Genomic DNA, 22,948 nt, shown 5'->3' with positions numbered 1-22,948 from the left:
CCCCCCCCCCCCCCCCTCCAGGTGCGAAGCCGGGGCGGGCTCGGCCCCGCGGCCCCGCCCTGCGGGTGCCCGGTGCCGGGCGCGTCCCCGCGGCGCGGGATGAGCTCACCCGCGGCCAATCGGCGCCGGGCCGGGGCGGGCTCCCGGTACCGGGGCCGGGGGAAGGGGAAGAAGGGGAAGGCGGGGGGGGGGGGGGCGATGCCCGATCGGCGGCCCCGCGCCTCCCCCCCCGGCGCCCCGCGGCCATGCTGAGGCCGTGCCGGGAGGCGGGCGGCGGGCGGCGGGACTACCTGCTGGAGGCGGCGCGGCAGCTGCGGCTGGCGCTGGAGCGCGACGTGAGCGAGGACTACGAGGAGGCCTTCGCCCACTACCAGAACGGCGTGGACGTGCTGCTGCGCGGCGTGCAGGGTGCGGGGCGGCCGGGGAGCGGGGGTCCCCGCCCGGGGGGTGGGGGGGGGGGCGGTGCGGGGGTCCCCGGGGGTCCCCTGACGCCCGCCGCCGCCCGCAGCGGACCCCAACAAGGAGCGGGGCGAGGCGGTGAGGAGGAAGGTGGCGCAGTACCTGCGGCGCGCCGAGGAGATCTTCACCTGCCACCTCCAGCGCGGCCTGGGCGACGGCAGCCCCGCGGGCACGGTGAGCGGCCGGGGCGGCGAGGAGGGGCCGGGGGCCGAAAGGGGCGCTTGGAGCCCGGGGAGGTGGCGGAGACGCCGTCCCTGGGGGCGTCCGTGGGAAGGGTGGAGGCGGCGATGGGGGACACGGTTTAGCGGGTGGCGGTGGTGGTAGGGGTGGTTGGACCAGATGATCTTGGAGGGCTTTTCACAGAATCATCTAGGCTGGAAGAGACCTCCAGGATGACCTAGTCCAGCCTCCGACCTAACAAACCAACCTTTCCGACCCTAATGATTCTGATCCCCTCGCCCTCTCCTCGCGCTGCCTCGCAGGGTTACAGCAGCCTCCGCTTACGGCCCATCAGGACGCTGAGCGCGGCGGTGGAAAACCTGCGGCGGTGTAAGGTGGTGGGAGTGATCGATAAGGTACGGGCTCAGGGAGCTGGAGGGCTGAGGCTGGGGACACACCGCGGGAAGCGTGACGCGGCGGGCCCTGGCAGCTGGGCCGGGGGTGACGGCTCACCAAGGAACGTGAGGGTCTCCATCCACACCATTCCCACCAAGGAAAATTCACAGGGGAGGGTGCCAGAAACTTTGTTAGCTGGGAAGTCCATTAGTTTCCCCTTTGCTTTTGCTTACGAAAGCTCCCAGGATACTTATGAGGAAGCTGCCGCATCCAGGTCTTTCCCGTGTATGGGATCACGCTTGATGGCTAGGTAGTGTGGTGGTGGGTTCCTGCAGATAACCCAGACTTCAGCAGCAGACCAGCTACCTAAACGAAAAAGCTAGTTAGTCGTTCGTGATCTTGGAGCGAAGATGCCAGGCTTACTGTCTCCATACGTGCACTGGCACATTGCTCCCCTCTGCTGTTCCCCTCGCATGGCGGTTTGTCAGGGCTGGTGCGCTGCAGAGTCACGTCCCTGGGGTTACTCCTGTAGGCTGCGTGTCAGGGGTCGCCGCGTCTGAACAGCTCTGTGTACGCTGCTCGCAGGTGCAGATAGTCCAGGATCCAGCCACCGGAGGGACCTTTATCCTGAAGGTGGGTGTTTATGGTTTCACAGCTCATCAGTTTCCTCATCGTTAGGAGGAAATTCTTCACTGTAAGGGTGGTGAGGCACTGGCACAGGTTGCCCAGAGCAGCTGTGGATGTCCCATCCCTGGAGGAGTACAAGGCCAGGCTGGATGGGGCCTTGGGCAACCTGATCTAGAGGGTGGCATCCCTGCATTGGAGTTAGATGATCTTTGAGGTCCCTTTCAACCCCAGCCATTCTGTGACTCTGTGATCTGCCTCCATCCCCTGTGCATGACCTTGGGGCAGGAGGTGTCTTGCAGCCGATGGGGCCATGTGGTGAATATTCCCTAGCTCCTTTTCTATGCAGCTCAGCAAAAAGAAGCTTTATGAACAACAAACTTCCTCTAGGACCTCTGTGATGTGCTATTTTTGTGCACTCGCCTCCCTCAGCCACCTTCTGTTACCAGAAGGGGAGAGGTTCTCCTTGTTCATTCGTGTGTTTCTCCGCTGGGCCGCGGCCTTGTAGCGGGGCAACCCGAGCCCAACACCCGTGTCCATCTGGGTCCGAAACTGGTGGCGGTGTGCTCAGTACAGGTGGCAGGGCGTTTTCCAGTGCCCTTAGAACTAGCTGTGTGTAAGAATAAGACTTGTTTAGCCACTGGCAAGGCTCTGGCACGATGGAGAAGCACCATTTCCAGGGGGAGTGTAGAGGTGGTGTGCTGGAGTCCCACTGGAAGCGAGGGGGAAGGCCGCTGCGCCGGGAGGCAGTGTCCCTGTGTCCTGTGCTGCACTGCAGGAGCTTTGCGGAGCCCTGCGCTGTCACAGCTGGGTGCTGGGGATGGATGGACAGACAGACATACTGCCGCGAGCTGCGGGTTTCCACAGCGTGGGGCCCGCAGCTGTTCTGGCTGGCCTCCTGCCCTGCCTGGTCCCAGGAAATCCCAGCCCCTTCCGTGCTGTAACCCCCCTCTACCTGTACCTCCTCAGAGCCTCCCCAAATCCCACGTCGAGACCCGTGAGCGACAGACCATCATCCCTCATGGCGTTCCCTTCATGGTCAAGCTGCTGTGCTACTACGCGAGCGAGGACTCCATCTTCCTCCACCTGGAGCACGTGCAAGGTGAGCGGGGACAGCGCTGCCTCCCGTCCGTGGCACTTCCTGCTCTTACCTATTTTATAGTGTCAGATAGGTTTCTCCCAGTGGTTTAGGACTGTTTTTTTTCTAGTGACAGCACAAAAACTTCTCAGAAGGGTGGCAGGTGCCAGGGCTTGGAGACTTTGTGGGAGTTGCTGCTCAGCTTTGTTGGGGATTTGATAAGAGCTGACTGAGGAAGTAACCTAGAAATGGGTCTGTGGAGACCTAGAAGGAGGAGGCTGGGGGGGCAGGGAATGTAATATGGAAACTAGCTCCGGGGATCGCTGTGTCCCATGGGAGGGAATGGTCATACAGCCATGCCTTGCTGTAGGGAAGTTGATGTGGTCCGGCATCTTGAAAAGAAAAACCTCTCTGCTTTATTGGTGGTGTTTGGCTGTGACAGAAGTGTTGGAAAGGAGAATCTGAGTGAGGTGGTTCACTTGGATGTTGTAGAACAAAAGTCTTTTGGCAAGACCTTCATAAAACATTACATGGTTACAAAAGAAGAGGCCATAGTGGATTTTGAGATCAGACCAAAGAGAGGAGATGGAGGATCGGGGGATGAAGGGCAGGGAGCACAAAGGGCTCGGGCACAACATCACAATTTACCTGCTGTCTGAGCAAGGAGGCAAGCCCTGAGCTTGCCCAGATCCTGGTGAAGAAGAACGACCAGGGGGAGGCTTGCCACAAGGAGCCGCTAAAGAAGGGGCAATGAACCTTTGATGTGCTGGGTCCTGTGCTGGGTGGTGATGGAGTTGGGGACGCTGTGGTTGTAGGGCTGGGGAGCGTTCGGTGTGAACTTGAGCTTTACTGCAGCAGTAAGGAGTACTGCAGGAGACTTTAAGGCTGGGTGATGTCCTGAGCGGGTGGGCCATGGCCTGTGCCCACAGGGGCAGTGTCTGCGGGTGGGACCTGGTGCACTCTCTGCCCCCATCACTTTTTCTTCTCTGCTTTCCAGGGGAGACGCTGTGGTCTCACCTGCGTGCCAAGTACCGTGCCCAGCAGGGCCCTCCCCACGGCTCTGGCTCCCTGCATTCCAAAGCCGCCCCGGCCCCAAGGGCCCGCAGCGGAGAGGACGGTGAGGGAAGCGCCCTGGGGAGCAGCCAAGGCCCCGTCGAGCCAGCAGCATCCACCAAAGGCCCCAGCCGCTGTGACCACCGCGGGCTGGTCGCCTACCCCCGGGACTCTGTAACCGCCGGCGAGGCCGGGGGCTGCGTGTTGGTGAGAGCAGCCCCCCGGCACGATCCCAGGCCGCTGGGTGGTGAAAGGCTGCCCCCGATGCCCGCCCCCGTGCCCAAGGCTGGGAGAGGGGAGCCCCTGCCTCAGCAAGTGGCCGAGCCCCTCCTGCCCTCCTCCTCGGGTCGGCGGCAGCTTGACCCAGCCCTGCAGGAGCCCTGGCAGGGGGCGAGCCTGACCTGCGGCCGCTCTGCGGCCCCCTGGGGACTCCGCAGGGCTCCGGCCTCCTGGGGGCACGGCCGGAGAGCTTGGGCCGTGAAGGAGGAGCAGGTGCAGCTGTGGGCAGCAGAAATCCTCTTGGCCCTAGAGGGGCTTCACCAACAGGGTGTGTTGTGCCGGGACCTCAACCCCAGGAACCTGCTGCTGGACACGGCCGGTAGGTGGTGGCCAAGGTGGCCGCCTCGAGGGGGAGGCTGGCCTCTGGGCTGGGAGACGGCCGCTTGTCCCGTTTCCAGGGGGCTCAGGCTTTCCTGAGCCTGCTGCGGGAGAGGGTGGGAAGCTGGGGATGTTTGGATGTTTCTGAGCCTGGAAGTGTGGTCCCAGCTGGGACTTCCAAGAGGTTATTATGAGAGATGTCCCTGCGGACGGAGCGTAGCTGCAGGAATGTGCTGCTTCTTCTCCCATGTGGGTCTGTCTGCCTGGGAAATCCCAGCACGGGGCAGCTGAGAGCAGCCGAGCTGTGCCTGAGGTTAGTGGGATTGCTGTTTTTCCCCTGCTTGTACTTGTGCCCCCAGGGTCTCCTTGAGCCTGCCCAGCCCTTCAAGCCACGGGCACCACTTGCAGCACAAGCTGAAGAGCTCCTGGTCGGCTGGCAAGGGCTGGGGCAAACTGGAGCGATACAAAATACCTGGGAAACAACAACAAGAAGAAGCAGTGTCCTGGCTGTCCCCACTGAGGGCGTGTTGCCAGCTGAGGGGCTGGGGCTTGGCTTTGTGCTCCCACCGCCCTCACCAGGTTTGTCCTAACCTCTTTGGTGCTACTCTGCAGGTCATGTCCGTCTCACCTTCTTCGGCCAGTGGACAGAGGTGGCACCTCAGTGCTGCAGCCAGGCGCTGGAGGAGCTGTACAGTGCCCCAGGTAAGGCACGTGTCCCCTGCCTTCTGCCCAGTGCCACCGACCAGCGTGGAGGGCCTTCTGCATGCAGCGAGACCGGCCTGGCATGGGGCTGCCCAGGTCCCCTGCCTGCCTCCAGCCCCAATCCCTCTCTGTCTCTCTCTGCAGAAGTCGGGGGGATCGCTGAGCCAACAGAAGCAGCCGACTGCTGGAGCTTCGGGTCGCTGCTGTACGAGCTGCTGACAGGAGTGGTAAGAGGCAGAGGCGCTGCGCAGCGCCGGGATGGGGGGACAGAGGTGACACCGTGCTGCAAGAGCTCCTGTCCGCACCCCATTGCTCCAGGAGTGCAGCTCCTGGTGCTTGTGTACGGTCTTTAGGTGCCAAGAGCCTTGATTTTACATCCTGCCATGCTGGGATGAGGTTGGGTGGTGACGAAGGCTCGGCAGGGCGTTACTGCCCTAGTCAGTGCCGCTGCTCACCGTCACCCTCCGCCACTTGCAGCCGCTGTCCCAAAGCCACCCGTCGGGGATTCACCCTCACACCCAGCTGCACCTGCCAGAGGGGCTCAGCCTGGCGGCCGCGTCGCTGCTCACCCAGGTGAGGGGCTTGGGAGGGAGGACAGGGCCGGAGGCCGGCCGAAGCCCACCCTGGGCAGCTCTCCCAGCTCCCCTTCTGTCTTTTTCCCTGCAGCTCCTGCAGCACAACCCCAAGCGGCGTTTGGGTGCTGGTGGCGACGGCATCGCCAAGCTCAAGTCCCACTCCTTCTTCAGCACCGTCCCGTGGAACAAGCTGGTGGGCTAGGCAGGAGGGGAGCGCAGCCGGCCGTGGGGCCGCCTCCCGTCCCCAACCTGTGAGCCCACCTGGGGGCTCTGCCCGCGGAGGGGGGAGGTTTTCCTGCCAGGGCTGTGCCGTGTGTGGGTGCGTAGGGGGGAAGAGCTGCATGCATGAGGTTTTTGCAGCATTCGATGTTCTGTCACCACTCGTGCGTCATAGCATCTTCGAGAGAGGAGGCTGTGGTCCCTTCCAGTCGGTCCCCCTGGTGGGACGGGAGCCCGTGCCCTGAGCCCTGCTGTGCCACCCTTCCCACCCCCAGTGGTCCTCGTCTGGGGCTCCCTGGGAGACACTGAGGGCCCTCGCTCTGCTTAGCACCGTGCCTTGGGAGCTTCTCCCTGGGGTTTTATCTCTGCTGCTACCACAGTTGACCTCCCCCACCATTATTTTTTGTGGCTTCCAAGTGCGTTTCCCCCGGGCCCCGCTGGCTGGTGCCCGAGCCCGTGCTCTGTGCCGCTCACCGGCTGCATGTGTATGGGCAGCACCTGCTGGAGGGCGGGGGGGGGGATGCAGCCCCCTGGTCTCCTCCCCCCCCCCCAGCTCTCTGAAAAGAATAAACCGCTTGTGACTGCTTGCAGACGTGTCCTGTTTCTGAGCTGGGCTGAGCGTGCCACGTGAGGGAGCCCCCAAAGCTGTCTGAAACCTGCCCGGGAGCCCTGGGTCGGAGCCTGAGTTTTACCAGGGGCTGCTGCTTCCAGGGCCTGATGCCACCAGGGGCAGCACCCCCCTCCTGGCCCGGCCTCACCTCCCTGCCAGCAGCAGGGCTCCTCCAGCAGAGGGAAGTAGAGCCCGCGAGAAGCTCAGCTCCCAGGGCAGCCGGCACTGCAGCTGGGCGGATTAAATAAGCCAGGTTGCTGTGCTGCAGCTGTCCGAGGGCTTGTGCCCGTACATTTCACTGCCTGGGTGGTTCCTCCTTTAGTGCAGCTCCAGTAACTAGAGGAATCACCTTTCCCCAGCCTCATTTATACAGGTACCGTGGGCCCACTGTACTCTAAAGGCGCAGGGGTGCTGGGTCCCAGCAGCATTTTGTCATCAGAACCTTAACTCCATTTATTTGTGCAAGAGCAGCTCGACATGCTGCTCTCCCCTTACAGCACACAAAGGTTTTCCCCTTCTCCCCCCTCCTAACCTTCTCCCTCCCTCAGGGACGAGGGAAAGCTGACTCCACAAACATGTCCCCATGGCTGCCAGGAAGCAGTAGGGACCAGTCCTAGAAAATATTCTCCCTCTCAGCGTCACAGCTGTGGGTGCAAGAGTTTTCCCTGAAAAGAGGCTGCCTTCACTCCTAGCTGGAAAGGGCAACCCTTCTCTGAAGCTGATGTCAGAAACGGAAAAACCCTACCACAATCCAGGAATGATTTCTTAACGCCCCAGCAGGGACAGCTCCCTGGGAAAGTGCTGCTAGCACCACAGCTGAGAGACAACTTTAGCTTTACACCTCCTTGATCTTGCCTCCTTTCTCTCTTTCCAATACCCTTGATACCCTTTCCTTGATACCCTTTGTCTCACTTTCATGCCTTACAACACCCCCACTGTTGTATCAGGGAAAAACTGACCTGGCTCCAGCTCCGTACTTGTCCTGAACCATGTCCCGGTTCTCCCTCTTGGCCCTCGTGCCATTTAGCAAATGCTGGGATTTCCTTGCTGTCCGTAAAGGTTCTGGTGCTAGACCGGGAAAATGATGACTTCCAGGCCCCAAACCTCATCTTTACTGGGAAGAGCCAATTCTGTGCCAGAGGGTTTGAGAACAGGAGAGTTCAGTCAGAGAAGCCTCAATTTACTGTCCCCAGCTCCCATTCCCTCTCACCATCAGGTACCAGGCTGCATACGCTGCCCTGGGGAGGCTGCCGATGCCCGAGGCCTCGCCCCAGACCTGGCTCTCCTCCTCACACACACCCCACCTCGCAGTCGTTGCCCAGTTTTATTTTGTTTAAAATCCGCCGTGTTAAATATTTTAGTTACAAGTTCCGTGTAGAGAGGGTACGAGTAATAGACTCCGCAGGCACTAGCGACCCCCTCGCTCCCCCGTACATGTGTGCGCTATTGGATTAAGGACTGCCCCCCTCCCCCCCAAACCAGCAGCCTCGGGCTGGGATATACATTACACTTAGAGGCCTGCCCCCCCAGCTCCCTCCTCGCTGGTAGAAGGCCGAGCCCTCGCACGCAGGAAAACAGCAGTCGGACCCACCATCAGTGTGCTGTGATTCCAGGACAGCTGCTGGGGGCCGGTTCTTAGCCGAGTGTCGGGCAGGTAATGGTGAAAGGGTTGCCCCCCCACCCCCAGGAACAGTGCTACCCCCCCCAGAGATCGTGTGCTCTGTCCCCCCGGCCAAGAACATTCTTGGCCAGGCTGGAGAGAAACAAAATCTCCACGGGAAAGCAGGGGAGACGTAACCACCGCGTTCCTGTCCGAGGTGGGAGTGTAACTAGGGCACTGCCAGAGGCATGACACCTACCTCAGCCCTGCTCTGATCAAAAACTCTGCTGCAATCGGCCTGGGGGACCCCAGACTGCCCTTGCAGAACAGACGAGTGTGAAATATTTTCAAGCAAAACAGGGACAGAACAGCAGCCTTTCCTCTCCTCCCCCCCCAGGAACCTCAGTGCTAGGAAATAAAGCTGAACCTGCCTCGGAGGGGCAGGGAAGGGTACCCTAGCACAGCAGCAGCAAGCATTTTCCAGTGGTATAGGACAAGCTAGAGGTGAGAGGTTGGTGCCACGAGGGAAAGGACGCCACAGAGACGGTTCCGGAAAGGCAGTGCCATTCGGTGGGCGGCCCACTGCACAGCAGTCCTCGTGAGAGACTGAACCATCCTTGAACAGAACAGGAAAGGAGGTAGGAGCTATCCTCGCGATCCCCTCTGGGACACCTCCGATCTCGGGGGAGGGAGAGAGACTGGAATGACCCCTGCCAGTTCCTGAATGCCCTGCATCGCCCCTGCTGGTGCCGCGGCCCTGCCCTGGGTGGGTTGCGTGGGGGTGGGGCTGCTCTACAGGTCGAGCAGCAGCACGCGGGGATCCTCCACCGCTGCCTTGATCTTGCGTAAGAAAGTCACTGCCTCTCTGCCGTCGATCAGCCGGTGATCGTAGGTCAGTGCCACGTACATCATGGGCCGCACCTCGATCTGAAGGGGAACAGTGAGACGGGCGTTAGCGTGCTCAGCCCTGCTGCCTGCCTGGCGCCCTCCTCTGAATTTGGGAGGACCTGGCTTTTTCCCCCGTCCTGAATCAGGGGCTCCTGGGTGCATCCTGCCTGGCACTGCACACCGCACAGGACTCGGTATCTTTCTGGACAAGCAGATTATTCAGTCGTCCCCCTTACAGATACGGCAAGGCCCCTGCACACCTCAGGCAAGTACCAGGGCCAACCAAGCAGCCCTTCATCCATTAGCCTCTGCTCCTCCTTCACCGTAAAGCCTTGTAGAAAGTGACATCTCCCCCTTGGAAAAAGCACGTGTGCTGTGGTCCTCAGCCCTCTGAGCCCTCCCCTCTGCCCACAGAAACCTCCTGTGCAGCTCTACTTACTTTGCCTCCAACAGCCACAGGCCTGTCGAAGATGGCATGCATGCCCAAGATAGCAGACTGGGGTGGGTTGATGATAGGCGTCCCGAAGAGCGACCCAAAAACCCCTCCGTTGCTGATTGTGAAAGTGCCGCCATCCATGTCTTCGATGGCCAGTTCATTCTTCCGCGCCTAGAAGAAAGGCAAGGTCTTAGAAGGCCACTCACATCACAGAAGACAACGGACAAGGGTTTGGATATTCGCCCTCTCCAGGAATAAGTGCTGACAGCCAGAGCTTCCCTTACTAATTTGTTCAGCTGAAAACCAGCATAAATTACTTGAAAGTGAATTCTGTTTTTAAACCCGAACATTTCTGTCTTTGGGGAAGGACTTTCCTGCCTTTGATTCCAACTCCTGTTTTTGCAGAAGACTTCACAACCCAGGGGAGTTCAGCCTTGGCCTCCAAAGACAAAGGCGAAGACACACCATGCCACTAACACAGAGCTGCCCTTCCAGAGGCCTCAAACAAGTAGACAGATCTGTCCTGTAAGGCACGGCACGGCTGCAGCTGTAACCGGATCACTCCCCGCAACACAACTCAGTGTGTTAGAGGTCAGAGATGACACCACACAGGGACTGAATCAATTCATGCCTGTCGAGCACCCTCAACTCCTTCCCTTCCTCCCAACCCTCTCCAAAACCACCTCCAGCTTTACTTACCTTCTCCCCCAGCTCATAGATAGCTCGCTCTATGTCAGCAAAATTCATATTTTCTACATTCCTAACGACAGGAACCACAAGACCCTGGGGGGAAGCAAAGCGCACAATCAGCACATTCAGGGCAGTGACAAACAGAACTGCCGCTGGGCAGGAGCCTGGCCTCAGCCCACAGCAGGTGGTTGGCACAGCCGCCTCGCGCCCTGCCAGCCCGTCAGGAAACCTGGCACGGCACCCACAAAGGGCCCGCAGAGTAAATCAGACTTCATCTTTGTATAGAAGCCCACCACAGACAGGACTGTTCATATCCCAAATCAACATCCATAAAAGCGGGTGAGACGATGGGAAGGGTTCAGCCGTCACTCTTCCTCTGGGAGAAGAGCGCAGTCCCTTTGTGCAGGACCTCCCCATGACTTCGGGAGCAGTGACAGTCCTGGCCAAACCTCTGCCTTACAACAGAAACAACTCATTCAACATGTGCATCTCCATCCCACACTCTCCCTGGACAGGAAAATATCTTTGAAGCAGCAATACGCTTTATGGAAATGGTGGGACAGTACAGTAGGGTTAGTCCAAGGACACACCTAGATGAGCAGTTTCATCAGTTTCTGCTGCAGCGAAGCAGTGAAGTTTCTGCTGCAGTGGAGCTCAAAGCTGAGTTGACTCAAAGCGAGCCAATAACCGTCCTAGGCCTGAGACTGCAGGGAACACGGCCAAAGCATCCAAGGTACCTACCCGGGGAGTTGCTACAGCAACGCTGATGTCCACATAGTCCCTGTACACAATCTCTTTGGTCGTGTCATCAATCACTAAGAGACAAAAAAAGGTAAAGTTGTGTTACACGTACAGCACCCAAGACTGAGAGCTCAAAAGGCCAGAAATATCTATTAAATCGTAACAACTTTCTCATCTCTAGCTCAAGCATAACTCTGGAGAAGACTGAGCCTTTACTGCTCCTGCAGGAAAGGTGTCGGGACGGACAGAAGGCAGGTCAGATAGATCAGTGCCCTTCGGACATTGCCTTGGTTATTCTCCTCTTCTGGGTTTGAGCAAAGACCTCTGGCAGTCCCCAGGAACTGCACTGCACCTATAGCAGCTACACCAACCGGCACGCTCTGCCTCTTCAGGCTGGGTGAACACCTAGCATGCACAGCCCCAGCCCCGGTCCTGGCAAGCCCTTGCTAACAGGGCTCTTGGCAAGGTGTCATCTACCTCTGTAAGTGGCATTAGCAACATCAGGTGCAGCCCAAAGGACTCTGTCCCCCTCTTCCCTGTGTATTTGACTTGCTTGTCCAAGCTAGTAGCCCTTGACACTGGCAGGATGTGCAGCTCTCCAGTGAGGGTCACCACTCACCTGCATTCACAACGGGCTGGTCCTGCAGAGCAAAAGCTGAAGCTTTCACAAAAGCTGACATGAAACCTAGTTTTAGGTTGTGCTTTTTCAGGAAGGGATCCTTGTGTACAGCTCTCATCTCCCGGATGTTGCTGCAAAACAGATTACAACAGTGGTCAGTAGGGAGTCCATGAAAACATCGTTCCCTTGCTCTGTAATATATCTCGGTGCCACCCCAATGACTGCAAACCTGCACTACCAACGGGCAAAACCCCAGTCTCCTGAAAAATCCTTCAAATGTCATAGATGAAATGGGCTGAGGCTCTAAGGCCCCTGCCAAAGGATCTAACAGGACCTGGTCCAGGACCATAAACTCAACAGGACAGGATTAATCCGTGTGAGCTGTACTGCCAGGCGCCCAAGCAAGATGAGGCATGGCTTATTTCCTGCTCAGGCCCGATAAAGCTGCAGACATCCCTGCTGATCCTCTGGAGCCACCACTGCTGGTACCAGCACGGCACTGCAGATGGCAATTCCAGCTGTGTCAGGGCTGACCCTGAAGAGTAAAAGAAATGGGAAATGCCAAGAGAAGAAGAGATGCAGGCAATGAAAGAGGCAAAAGACTTCAACTGCTGCACAAGTCCAGCACCAGCCAGCACAATAACGCCTCTGAACCCCACTCTCTGGCTCCAGGAGTTGAATGAATATAAAAGAAATCTTCCCAGACGCTATGCCAGCAGGTGCTAGTTCACCCACAGTCCTCAAGCAAGTAAGCCATGTTTCCCCACCGCTCATATTTATTAGAAATGAGAACATTTACAAAAAGTCACCCAAGCAGTGGCTATGAGCTCTGCCTCTTCTAGGCTAATCCAGATGCTGTGGAATTGCACGGTCCATCCCTCCGGCCTCCAGAGACCTTAAGTCTTTGAAGAGACAGTTTCAGCAAGGGGCAGGGGTCTTTGTGGTTTAGAGTGTTTGTTTTCCTGCACCTAACCTTGTTTAGGGCTAGGATTACTGCCCAAAGACATTAGTGCCTCCCAAGACACAAGGACTGCAGCAATGAGGAGGAGGTTTGCTCTGAAAGTGGCTCATTAAGGCTTCCTCCTTTCAGACGCTGACCCCCCACGGGAAGCAGGAGGCCCCAGCTCAGGCCCTCACGAGTCGACAGCACAGCAATCAATCCAAACCAGATTACCAGATGCAACGAGAGCCCCAGGCCAGCGTAAAGCGACACCTCAGTGAGGCTCATAGAGGAGATAAAGCTGCAGCACTTCCCCTCCAATCAAGACTATTTTGCCAACCTTATTGTTCTGAGACCCAAATATTTACATGTTTTGTCTTAAGGAGCAGAATAGGATTTCACAAGGCAATTTGATTTGGGCACAATTTCCCCTTAATGCACTGTAACATAAGCTGCCCACCCTCCAAAGCCATTAGTGTGCTCAGCCCATGCAAGCACTTGAGTCAGGAGACCCCCACCTGCCAGGAGGGGAGGGGGAAGGATGCTGGTCTGTCTCTGGAAAGCTGAACCATCTGACAGCAAGGGCCTCAGACCTGTGTAATGCCCATCTGAGAGGCCGGCGAGCCCCAGGGAACCACTTCATGGGAGGCCAAATATGCCCATCTCCAAAAAAAGTAAGCTGGTGGAGGGGCAGAAAGCAGGTGATACACTTGGTGTCTCCTGGTAGCCACTCTACAAGTGACACCAGTTACTCCTGCTCTTCTGCTCAACATCTACCAACGCTCAACCAAGAACCACACAGACGAGGAACTGAGTTGGCCCTTTAACAAGCAGCAGATGACTCCCAAGGAACGGGACCCTCAGGAAGCTGCACGCCCCTCCTACTGCAACACCACCATAGCCCTGACGAAGATGTACAGGCGGTGGTACTCACCCAAGGAAGATGTCCCAAAAGACGTACTGTCAGTCTCCCCAGAGGGGATCAGTAAGGTCTTGGCTGCTATTTAAAGACAACTGCCTGCACCCGTTTATCCCAGTATAGGGGAAAACAGAAGGTCCGCTCCTCACCTCATATCAATCTCATTGAAAGTGGTGAGCATGGCACAAGTGTTCTGAGCCTCCTTCAGCCGCTGAGCAATACGCTGACGCATCCTATTCATTTTCACCTGAAAATTAAACAGAAATAAGCAGAGGCTCCCTCAAGTTCATCCAAGAGACAAAACACCCAAGAAACTCAAAAGACTCTTCTTCTTGCCACCTTGCTGATCAGAAATGGGGTTAAGGTTTTCACCTCAGGTCTCCCTGAGGAACACAACAGGTTGAGGAGCTGCCCATTTCACTATGGAGCTGCCCGTTCAGACCTGTGTTCCTCAAACTCCAAGCACGGTTAAATTTCCAGCACGAGGCTAATACGAGAAGAGCACGACAGCTAAGAAAGCAGGCTGCTCAACCCAATTTTCTTAGGAATGCACAAAGCATCTGTAGCACCCTCAGGCCCTTGCTGAGGGCTTGTGGACAGACCAAGCAGACCGCATGGAGCCGTACGTTCTCTACCAGCAAAGCTCAGGATGAGACTTTTGCCTAGAACCAAGATCAGACCTGGCTCTTTCTCCATCCCACCTCTAAGTGGTGCCCTCACACAGAGCATTCCCCAGTCCTGCCAAGCTGGGTGTGAACAGGTTGATACGGCCCCATCCCCGAGTTCACAGCTCGTGCCAGAACAAGGTGTCACCCAGCAGCAGGAGCAGCGGCAAGGCCCCTAATCCCGCAGCTTACCCTGTGCTCTGATCGGGCACCTTTGCTGGGCGCTGCCTCCCCAGGAGGGGCTGCCACTGGAGCTGCAGCCGGCTTCACTGCAGACACTGAGGGCAAAGAAGACATCAGTCAGAAAGGGAAGCCAGGGCCTGGAGAAAATGCTCGGGAGCCCCATGTTAAGCGACAAGGTGCATAAGCAGCTGCAAACTGGGCCAGGCGGATTCCAGGCATAGCTGAGTCCTCCAGCCTGCAGCATCCAGGGCAATAACACAGGGAAGCTTTCACACTAAGTGCCAGCCTGTTAATTGCTTTTAACCTTACGAACTCTCCCCAAGGAAGAAAGGAGAAAGCAGCTGTTGCCTCACCTGGTTTGCTGTCGATGGGCTGAGCTGACACAGGCGGCACTGGTGGCATTGTAGTGGGGATTGGTGCTGCAGCAGGGGGAGGAGCAGCTGCAGCTACAGGTTCAGGGGCTGCAGGAGGAGGAGGGGCTGCTGCTGGTTTGGCCTTGGCAGGAGCAGCTAAAAGACAAGGAAGAACAATCATCGTAAGAGCAACCACGGTTTCTATAGTCAGGGGTCTGCGAGTCCAACCAACCTGATAAAAGTTAATCCTCTGACAAATTGCCTGTATGTTCTCAACACTGGAGAACTGCTAGGAGCCCCCACAGGAGGATCCCATGGAGTTTTAGATCTCCTCACCATGCAGGAGACTGGATGGCAAAGAGAAGAGGGTGGAGAAGGGAGTTGTGTCAGGGGAATTCTCAGCTAATTTTAGCCTACTGCTGCCGTTTCCTCCAGAGGGAGCAAAAGGCAAGTTTTCCCCTCAGAAGGGCTACAACTATGCTTTTTCTTTTTTTCTGCCTCTATCAGGATCCTTCCAAATGCCTGGCCTCTGTCTTCAGAAAAAGACAGGTTGAAATATGAAAGCTCTGTGCAAGTTATATATGCCTGACTTACCTCCAGTTTTCCTGAGTTTGAACAGAGGTGTCCCCCCTTCCACTTTGCCACCGTCAGGTACCAGAAGGGCTTCGATCACACCAGCTGCTGGGGCTGGAACTTGCACCGATGTCTGCAAAATGGAAAATCTTGAGATTCCCCCAAATACTGGATGGGGAACGAGTGCCCAAGTAAAGATGCCGATATGCACAGATACACATTGTAATCTGGCACAGACAGCCCCTCTGTCTTGCACCATTTCCACCAGTTTGCACAGCCTCCACTGGGACTTTGTGCCAGTACTTGGAGCTGTAGGAGATGCTGGCAGTAGAATGCATAGCCTGATCTTCCTGCCCCGGGGTACAAACCAGAACTGATTGTATTACTGCCAGCATCCTCCTGACAGCAGCACTGGAAGCAGAATGTGGCAGGGAGTTTAGCAAGAACTTCAAAACCTAGGAGTTCTTTAAGGGGCGAGTACATTTAAAGGCTGAATTTAAAACTGTCTGAAGACATCCCACGGCTCTGCAGATTTCTGTTTAAACACAAACAGGTTTTCAAGCTTCAAGCACCCAAGTGGGAAGAAGGAGTGGAATCACAGCTCCCACAAATATCAGCACCATTGATGCTTATTCAAATGCACGAGGAGGGAAGAATTATCAAACAACTCTCACTTAAGGCACAGCCAGATTTCATACTAAGTGAGAAAAGCTTTTCTCTGTGAAGGGGGCAGGAGAGACAGGCAGGGCCTGCAGGCTCGGCTGGAGAGGAGCCATACAGGGTACTCACTACAGAACTAGAAAAAGTTTTGGTCCAGAAGACTCCTACCTTGTCTGTTTCAATCTCACACACCACTTCATCTTCCGCCACTGTGTCTCCAACAGCTGAATGACAGATACGAAGAGCTCTGTGAGGAAGGAGGCTCCAGCCTCCCCCTCGTAACACACAGCAGTCTCCCACTAACCCAGAATTTTCTCATGCCAGTTCTCCACAGCTTCTAAAGAAAAGTCTAACTCAATCTGCTGCAGAGTCCGATTCCAGTTTAAACACCTCCCTTCAACATCACCCAGGACAGAGGTAATGAAGCAGTAACTGCAAACCGAAATTAACCTTAACTACCTTGTTTGTCACAGGCTGAAGGACACAGAGCAGGCTCTCAGCCAGTGAACTGCAGTCCACCCCTGAGCTTTCCAGTGCAGAAGCAACGCTGCTGAGAATCGCAGGGAAGAGGTAAGTACTTACCTTTCTCCCACCTGACATCTCCTTCTGTGACTGACTCTGCAAAGGCTGGTGTGTTCACCGTAACCACGTCATCCCCTGTGAGAGAGACAGACAGACAGACTGGAACGCATTCAGAGCTCAAAACGTTTGGCACTGCTTTATTTGTGTCACCAGGACTCTAGTAGAGCTGGCAGGTCAACAGACATCAAACGTTAGCCTTCTTACTTCAACATCGATTAAGATTTGAACACACGAGAAATTCCCACCTGGCCAAATGTCACACTGTGACAGAAACACCAGAAACTTTAGGGCCCAGAGGCAAAAACTCAGCCACCACTGAACCACAAGGATGGAAAAGGCAGCTTCAGCTGTTGTCAGAAGAGCAACAGATAGCACAAGAGTCACCTCTCTGACTCCTGACTTCTTACTTACTATGTACTGCTGTGGTTCTGAAGTAACGGACAGCAAAGACACTGGAGCTATTTACTCTGCAGAGAGACAGAGAAAAAGATATGAACACAGAAGAAAAAGTACATTCCTCTGGAGGCTGCCAGCCCCAGTCTCAAAATTTACATTTGCTTGTTTAACTGATCTGAAGGCTGCTCAGCTGTTCGGATGTATTTGTTCCAAGGGACTCCTACTTACTGGTTGGAGGTGCAACAATCCCACTAAGAAGCAAGGAATAATTCAGTTTACAATCACTAGTGCTGTAAGAAATTCAGTGAGAATTGATATTTATGAAATCTTAATTTAGGGAGCCAGCCCAACAGATCTGCTGTAGTTTAAATACCGATAAGAGGCTTACCTAGCCATACACCCAAGATGAGCACGAGGAACCATTTTTTACCTCTAGATCGGGACTGTCATGCCTACAGAAGTTGCTAGATTGCTCCAAAAAATAGAACGCGCCATTAATTGCCAACGTCAACACAGCCAAGAGACAGCTGCTTCCCTCCACCACATCCCCTCACAGGGAGCTGGCAATCACAAGCGTTCAAAGGATTTTTTTTTTATACCTACTCACACTGTATTTGGAAACCTGAAGTAAAAATGCTTTAGCTTTCCTCCAACACAAGCTGCTTGGTGCAAACAGACCAGTGTTTCAAGCTCTTATGGATGCGCTCTTAAGGTAAAAAACGTCCTTGGGGAATAACCTGACTACCTCAGCAGTGCAAACCTTGTCGTGTCACTAAGAGCTCCCTGAACCATCCCACTTCTCCCGCAGCAGACCACCTCTTCCTGCGTCTAGCAGCAATCCTACCACGATGCCACCATAGATCAAAGGTTTATAGTCAGATAAACACAGGATAGAGACTCATTTATCACTGGTCTCCTCATTCCTGCCCCTATCCTACCTTGCAACCTACTTCCAGACAGACCTTATTTTCTTGAAGTGTGCCACAGTTCCTGACCTGCAAAAGCTAGAGAGCCCAGATTTTTCTAGGGCTGGCTCCACGCTCCTATGAAGCGCACAGGGATTTTAAGACAGCTGACTATACTCAGCCTCCCAGTTCCCAGGTCTTGTCAGGGCTAGAGCAGCCTCTACATATCACAACTTTCTGTGGATACTTACACGAGCTTCCTGCTGTTGGTGTAGGCCAGTCCCTGGCTGCCAGCCACACCTGTGAACGAGAACGGTGTTATCCCACGGGAACATCACCCAGCCCGTGGACGCTCTTGTCAGCAAAAAATAAACAAAAACTGCAAAGGACACCACTATCCAACCTCAAAGAAACTTGGGACTAAGAGGGGACATACGGCCAGATAGAGGCACCTCAGCAAACCTGCCCAGAGCCTGCCAAGAACAGTGGCCTTGTCTTCACTTCGATTTAAAGAGATGGGGAAAAAACAATTCAATCTTGACCTCAGAGCTAAGAAGGATAACTCTGGAAAAAAGCAAACAAAGCAGCAGTTACCCCGGTCAGAACAAAAAGGTAACAGCGACAAGGGACACCCCCAGGACTGCTAAAGCCCCCGTTGCTGGTGAGTTATCCCCAGGGTTAAGGGGTTCCTGACAGCAGCAAGGCATCAGGCCCCTAAGAGGTGCTCTCAGCAGCCCTCACAACCGCACGGAAGGATAAGGAGGACAAAACCCACAAAAATGGGGCATAGGGCCAAGCAGCAAGCCACTGGCATCCCTTTCTATTCACCACCTGGCCCAAGAACGCTTCTTTTTCGAAGCCCACGATAGGGAAGGTAGGTGCACCACTTGTCAGAGTTTCATGCACCTCGCTGCCCCCTCCCGCCCAACTCGCGTTCCCTGACGCTGCAAGTTTTGTTACGCCCTGAACTCCCGTCCTTTGCCTCTGTCAGGGCACTGGGCATTTTTCCAGGCTGATCTGAAAGAGAATCAGCGTAGCAATTGGAGAACATAATTATCGCGATTACACAGGGCCAGGAGGATTTATTTGATTTTTAAAAGAGGTGATACAGCGTTGACACCACCCCCTACTAAAGAGCTAATAATCCTGGAACTCTATAACCAGAAAGGTCAGCAGATGTAAGTGATTTCTCACAGCAGAATCAGAAGCGAGTGATGTAATCCGACATAAAGGCAGAACAACCAGAGAAGAGAGCTCTGGGAAAATGCAGTTTAAGTACTACAGCACTTCCCAGGCACACGAGCTTTGACATTTCACTTAGCATTCACCCATTGTTTCCGAAGCGGTTTATTAGAGGGCTGGTCTTTGCAACAGCGTGTGTTTCCAGCACCGCAGTGCCTGAAATACAATGCTGCTGCTGTAAAGTCTTCACCACAGCCGAACGGATCGGGTGGCATTTACGCTAGGCAAGGGAAGGCACTCACATGGGAACGCAGCGCATGCATTTCACCAACTGCTTCTTCGTTGTATGATTGATAGACGTAACCCCCAATCGAATCTCCTCTCATTTTCCATAACCAGCTCTGTTCTGGCTAGGTAGCTTGAAAGGAAACAAAAAGGTAAGACTCACCAGACAGAGAGCATCTTGCCAGAGTGCAGTTCCCCTGCCAGAGAGAAGAGGAACCATCAGTATCACGAACAGGAGGCCTGCCCCGGGAGGGCTTGGGCTTTCCCAGGAGACGCGGACCAGAGACGGGACCCACCGCTCAGGGTCCAGGCACGCCACCTTCCCACAGCACGCTGGGGGGGAGATGGTGACAGCACCTACACCTGGGTGCTTCCCTGCGGAGTGACATTAAGCCTGAGAGACTGGGCTTTCCCTTGTAGCTCCTGCTGCTCCGACCTTGGCCTGCACACATCCCTCTTCAAGAGGGAACACATTTCTAAAGGCCCATTCACCAAGCTTGCTGTGAATGGAAGGTCAAGGGTAGCTACCGGGTATAATAAAAAGCTATTCCAAGATGTTTAATCCTACAATCAGAGCATCTGACCTGTAGCATCTATTTTTCAGTTACTGGTTTCTTTGAAGTCCACAGAGCCTTTGAACTGCAGAAGGCCACAATTTCCCTCGATGGTACAACTCCTCCTGCCATCTGTGAGCCAGAAATCCCACCTTCTGGTGACCTTTCCCTTCACGCCCAGTAATCATTGACTGCACTCCTAGGTCAGCATAACATTCTTCAAAAGTAAAAGACATTTCAAGATAACCTGGTTTCTTTACCCGCTGCTATTCTACCTTTTGTTGGTATTGAACCTGCAGATCTGGAGAACCTAGAAATTCTTTACAAGCCATAGGGAAAAAACTCTCTGTAACCATGACTAAAATGCAGTCAGCTACGGTTTGGAACCGCAGCTGCTCAGCAGCTCAGAGCACCCTCATCCAGCAGGAAATACAGAGGGTAAAAATTAGACTTCATTCAGGTCTTCAGTTTCTGAAAGGAAGTTTGCGTAAAAACCCCGATTTCAGCTTCACCAGAGCAAGCAGGGTAGGACAGAACTGACCTGAAACACCAAAGTTACTTGTAGAGATGCGTGGGAGCACAAACATCGAGGCCCAAAGAGATGCTTAAAACTGCCACACCACCTGCAGGGCTGTACACTGCAAAAGCACGTCCAGCGAACACTTGGCACCGTCAGAACGACCAGCAGCTCCGGACGGGCCCCTCCGCAGTTCAGTTATCCAGACCCACAGACAGACGTGGCTTCCCAGATAGTAACTCCGTTATCTACGGGCTGCGGCCAGCTGTGCTGAGGACACCCGCAGCCCGGCTGCCGAGCCGGTGGGGCCTGCCTCGGAAGGAAACGAAGCTGCGTTGGGGTCCAGCAGCGTCCGCAGAGCCAGCCCTGCTGGGCCCGGCACGACAAACGCCACGGTAACGCCGTTTGGTCGGGAGCCCAGCGCCCCGTGATCCTCAGCGCTGTACCAGCACCCGTATTGATCAAATCCTGCCTGCGCTCCGCAGCGGCCCAGATAACGCGAGGTTAATCGCAAATAAAACTCCAAGCAGCCTGAGCTCACCTCTATCCATTAATGTTTCCCCGGGTGCTTTATAAAGTTGTAAAGGTAATCCTGGCATCTCGGGCAGTAACTTATTAAGAAAGAGGTACAGCCTTAGTGAACGTTTACTGTAAGGTTAGAAAAACAGCTTAGAAGGTCTGTGCTAAAATAGAGGGCTGGGAGAAAACACATCTGCGGTTCTCTTCCAGGAGAGGCGCCAAGTCTGTGTTGCACAGTCACGGCAAAATTAAGGAAAAAATTAGTGTCTCTCTGCCCTTCTGCCTTCTAGCTAAGTGAGGGAAGAGCTGGAACAGGAGGAAGAAGCTACTAACGAAGGACGCCGAGACTCCTGCGTTCCGCAGAACCGCCGCGTGTCCATCCCTTAACCACAGAGTGCCAGCACACGCAGCTCCGAGATGCCCAACGGGGCTGTTTCCCGTTCCTTTTTTCCCCTGAAGGGATCACTGTGATTGTACCTGCTCCTGAAATCACCTGGCTAAGCCTGCCCTGCATCCGATCCCGGAGCTTCTTCAGAGGAAACGGCAGCACGCAGGTCTCGCTAGCTGGCGTCGGCGCCCTGGGTCACTCTGAAGTCACAGCGTTCGCCTGGAGAAGCCTCGGCCTGATCTGCTAGCGCCTCACGCACCAGGCGATTAACTTTTCCCCCCCAGTTTCACGTGACTTCTCAGAACTGCTTTCACACCGCTATGTCAAAGTGACCCCGGCACACCGCATCCCGGCCACACCTTTAAGGAGCTGTCTCCTTCCAGCGGGTCACTTCACGGTGACAAAAGCCATGGAGTGCACCTGCTAAAGCGGCACCCCGCGTGCTACCAACCTCTTCTGCAGTGGTGGAAGGAGGCAAGGACCCGAACTGAACAGGAGCGTACAGTTCATGTCGCAGAGCCAAAACGGGAGCCCAGCTCTGACAACAGGCAAAGCAGCAATCAGTTTGCCAGCCCCAGCTTCCCCAAAGCCACGCGGCTGCTGCTTTAATGACAAGGATGAGCGCAAACCACTGCCCCACAGGAGACCCTCTGCATGTCTTCTGGGGGCTTTAACACAGCTACGCACAGCGTGGCTGGGCAGGTGCAAAGACAGACCAGGGGTAACAACACAGAGCGGGCAGGGGATGCAGTTAACAGGACAACAGGTGACACTCCTCCAGCATGGGGAGAGGATCAGAGAGGGAGGAAGTTTTTATAAACTTGTCCCCAGATAAACAGGACTCCACTGTCCCAGCTCACAGCTCCTGATCAAAGCCCCCTGCTTCAGAGCAGCTCCTGGCTGGACTTGTTGAGGCCATCCTTCAACAGCTGCCTGCCCCCGGCAGTGCCTCACACCTCCCCGACTCCAGCTCGATACACGAGGGCAGAACCTCCCTCCTCTTCCAGGAGAGCACCCGGGTTCAGCCGTCCCTTCCCCGCCGGTTCCCGCTGACTCCGCCGCTCCCCCGTCCGCCCCCCACTTCCGAGTTTCGCACGCGCCTATTGTCTCCGCTTCTCCCGGCGGAGCCGTGCCAAGATCTGGCGTTTTTGGAGGGTTTCAAAACACCCCGTGCCACCGGCCAGCACTCGCTCCCCTTGTCCCTGCCCCGGTGGCGAGCAAGCCGCTTCCAGCTCCAGGGGGGAGGCGCCGCTACGCCCAGCCACCCGGGTGCGCCGTGCCCCCGGCTGGAAGGTGCCGACGGCGCTGCGCACCCGCCGGACCCGCGCCGCAGACGCGCGTGGGGCGAGGGCCGGGCGGAGGCCCGGAGCCCTCGGAAGCTGCCGGCCGGGAGCAGCCCCGGCTCCGGGCCTTCACCGCGCCGCGGGGCGGCGGCCCCGGGGGGACACCCGGCAGGCACGGAGCCGGCCCCCAGGGGGACAACCGGGGCGGCGAGGGGGGCACGGAGGGACCCGGGTGCTCCCGGCCCGGCCCGGCCGCCGCCGCTCGGGGCCGGCCCCGGGCGCGTCCCGGTGCCCTTGGCGCCGCCGTCCCCGCCCGGCCCGGCACCACCGCCGCCCTCCTCCCTCCCTCCCTCGGTTCCCTCCCTCGGTCCCCGTGTCCCCGCGGCCGTACCTGCCGCAGAGCGCGCAGCGAGCGGCCCAGCGCCCGGCCCAGGCAGCGGGACCGCCACAGCTGCAGCATCGCGGCGGCGGGAGCCCGAGGGCGGACGGCGGAAGCAGGGCCCGGCGCGAGGGGAAGTGCGCGGGGCGGGGCGGGGGGAGGGAACGGCGCGGGGGGGCCGGGGACGGGGCTGGGGCCGCGGGGCTGGGGCCGCGGGGT

At 56.3% G+C, this 22,948-nt stretch overlaps 2 protein-coding genes across 3 annotated transcripts; one reads left to right on the top strand and one right to left on the bottom strand.

Annotated features, from left to right (window-relative positions):
- The first annotated feature begins 132 nt into the window (after window positions 1-132).
- RPS6KL1 (ribosomal protein S6 kinase like 1) lies at window positions 133-6,447 on the top strand. Of its 2 annotated transcripts, XM_083838718.1 has the most exons (10): window positions 133-408; window positions 509-633; window positions 942-1,034; window positions 1,600-1,647; window positions 2,608-2,740; window positions 3,714-4,367; window positions 4,979-5,068; window positions 5,213-5,295; window positions 5,546-5,641; window positions 5,735-6,447. In XM_083838718.1, exons 1-10 carry the CDS (start codon window positions 246-248, stop codon window positions 5,843-5,845), a joined length of 1,596 nt encoding a protein of 531 aa, XP_083694844.1. In that variant the 5' UTR covers window positions 133-245; the 3' UTR covers window positions 5,846-6,447. The 2 variants fall into 2 exon arrangements, with proteins under 2 accessions (XP_083694844.1, XP_083694843.1); XM_083838717.1 differs by having other exon boundaries at window positions 153-408; window positions 4,979-5,295.
- Window positions 6,448-7,777: 1,330 nt separating this feature from the next.
- On the bottom strand, window positions 7,778-22,869 carry DLST (dihydrolipoamide S-succinyltransferase). The gene is made up of 15 exons (XM_083838719.1): window positions 22,742-22,869; window positions 19,253-19,286; window positions 17,874-17,922; window positions 16,733-16,788; window positions 16,322-16,396; window positions 15,908-15,963; window positions 15,101-15,212; window positions 14,507-14,662; window positions 14,163-14,248; window positions 13,455-13,552; window positions 11,447-11,577; window positions 10,828-10,901; window positions 10,096-10,179; window positions 9,400-9,567; window positions 7,778-8,999 (listed from the first exon to the last, which is right to left on the bottom strand). Exons 1-15 carry the CDS (start codon window positions 22,808-22,810, stop codon window positions 8,865-8,867), a joined length of 1,383 nt encoding a protein of 460 aa, XP_083694845.1. The 5' UTR covers window positions 22,811-22,869; the 3' UTR covers window positions 7,778-8,864.
- Between the last annotated feature and the right edge of the window lie 79 nt (window positions 22,870-22,948).

Source organism: Anser anser (assembly GCF_964211835.1).
Source record: "Anser anser genome assembly, chromosome: 5".
Taxonomy (NCBI): Eukaryota; Metazoa; Chordata; class Aves; order Anseriformes; family Anatidae; genus Anser; species Anser anser.
This window is presented reverse-complemented; position numbering and strand designations above follow the sequence as displayed.

Coding starts and splice junctions, on each gene's coding strand:
- DLST (XM_083838719.1), bottom strand. CDS start 22,810: ATGCTGCAGCTGTGGCGGTCCCGCTGCCTGGGCCGGGCGCTGGGCCGC. Junction 15,964..16,321: donor AGATGTCAGGTGGGAGAAAG/GTAAGTACTTAC, acceptor TCTGTCATTCAG/CTGTTGGAGACACAGTGGCG. Junction 9,568..10,095: donor TCTATGAGCTGGGGGAGAAG/GTAAGTAAAGCT, acceptor CCTTTCTTCTAG/GCGCGGAAGAATGAACTGGC.
- RPS6KL1 (XM_083838717.1), top strand. CDS start 246: ATGCTGAGGCCGTGCCGGGAGGCGGGCGGCGGGCGGCGGGACTACCTG. Junction 409..508: donor GCTGCTGCGCGGCGTGCAGG/GTGCGGGGCGGC, acceptor CGCCGCCCGCAG/CGGACCCCAACAAGGAGCGG. Junction 5,296..5,545: donor ACGAGCTGCTGACAGGAGTG/GTAAGAGGCAGA, acceptor CGCCACTTGCAG/CCGCTGTCCCAAAGCCACCC.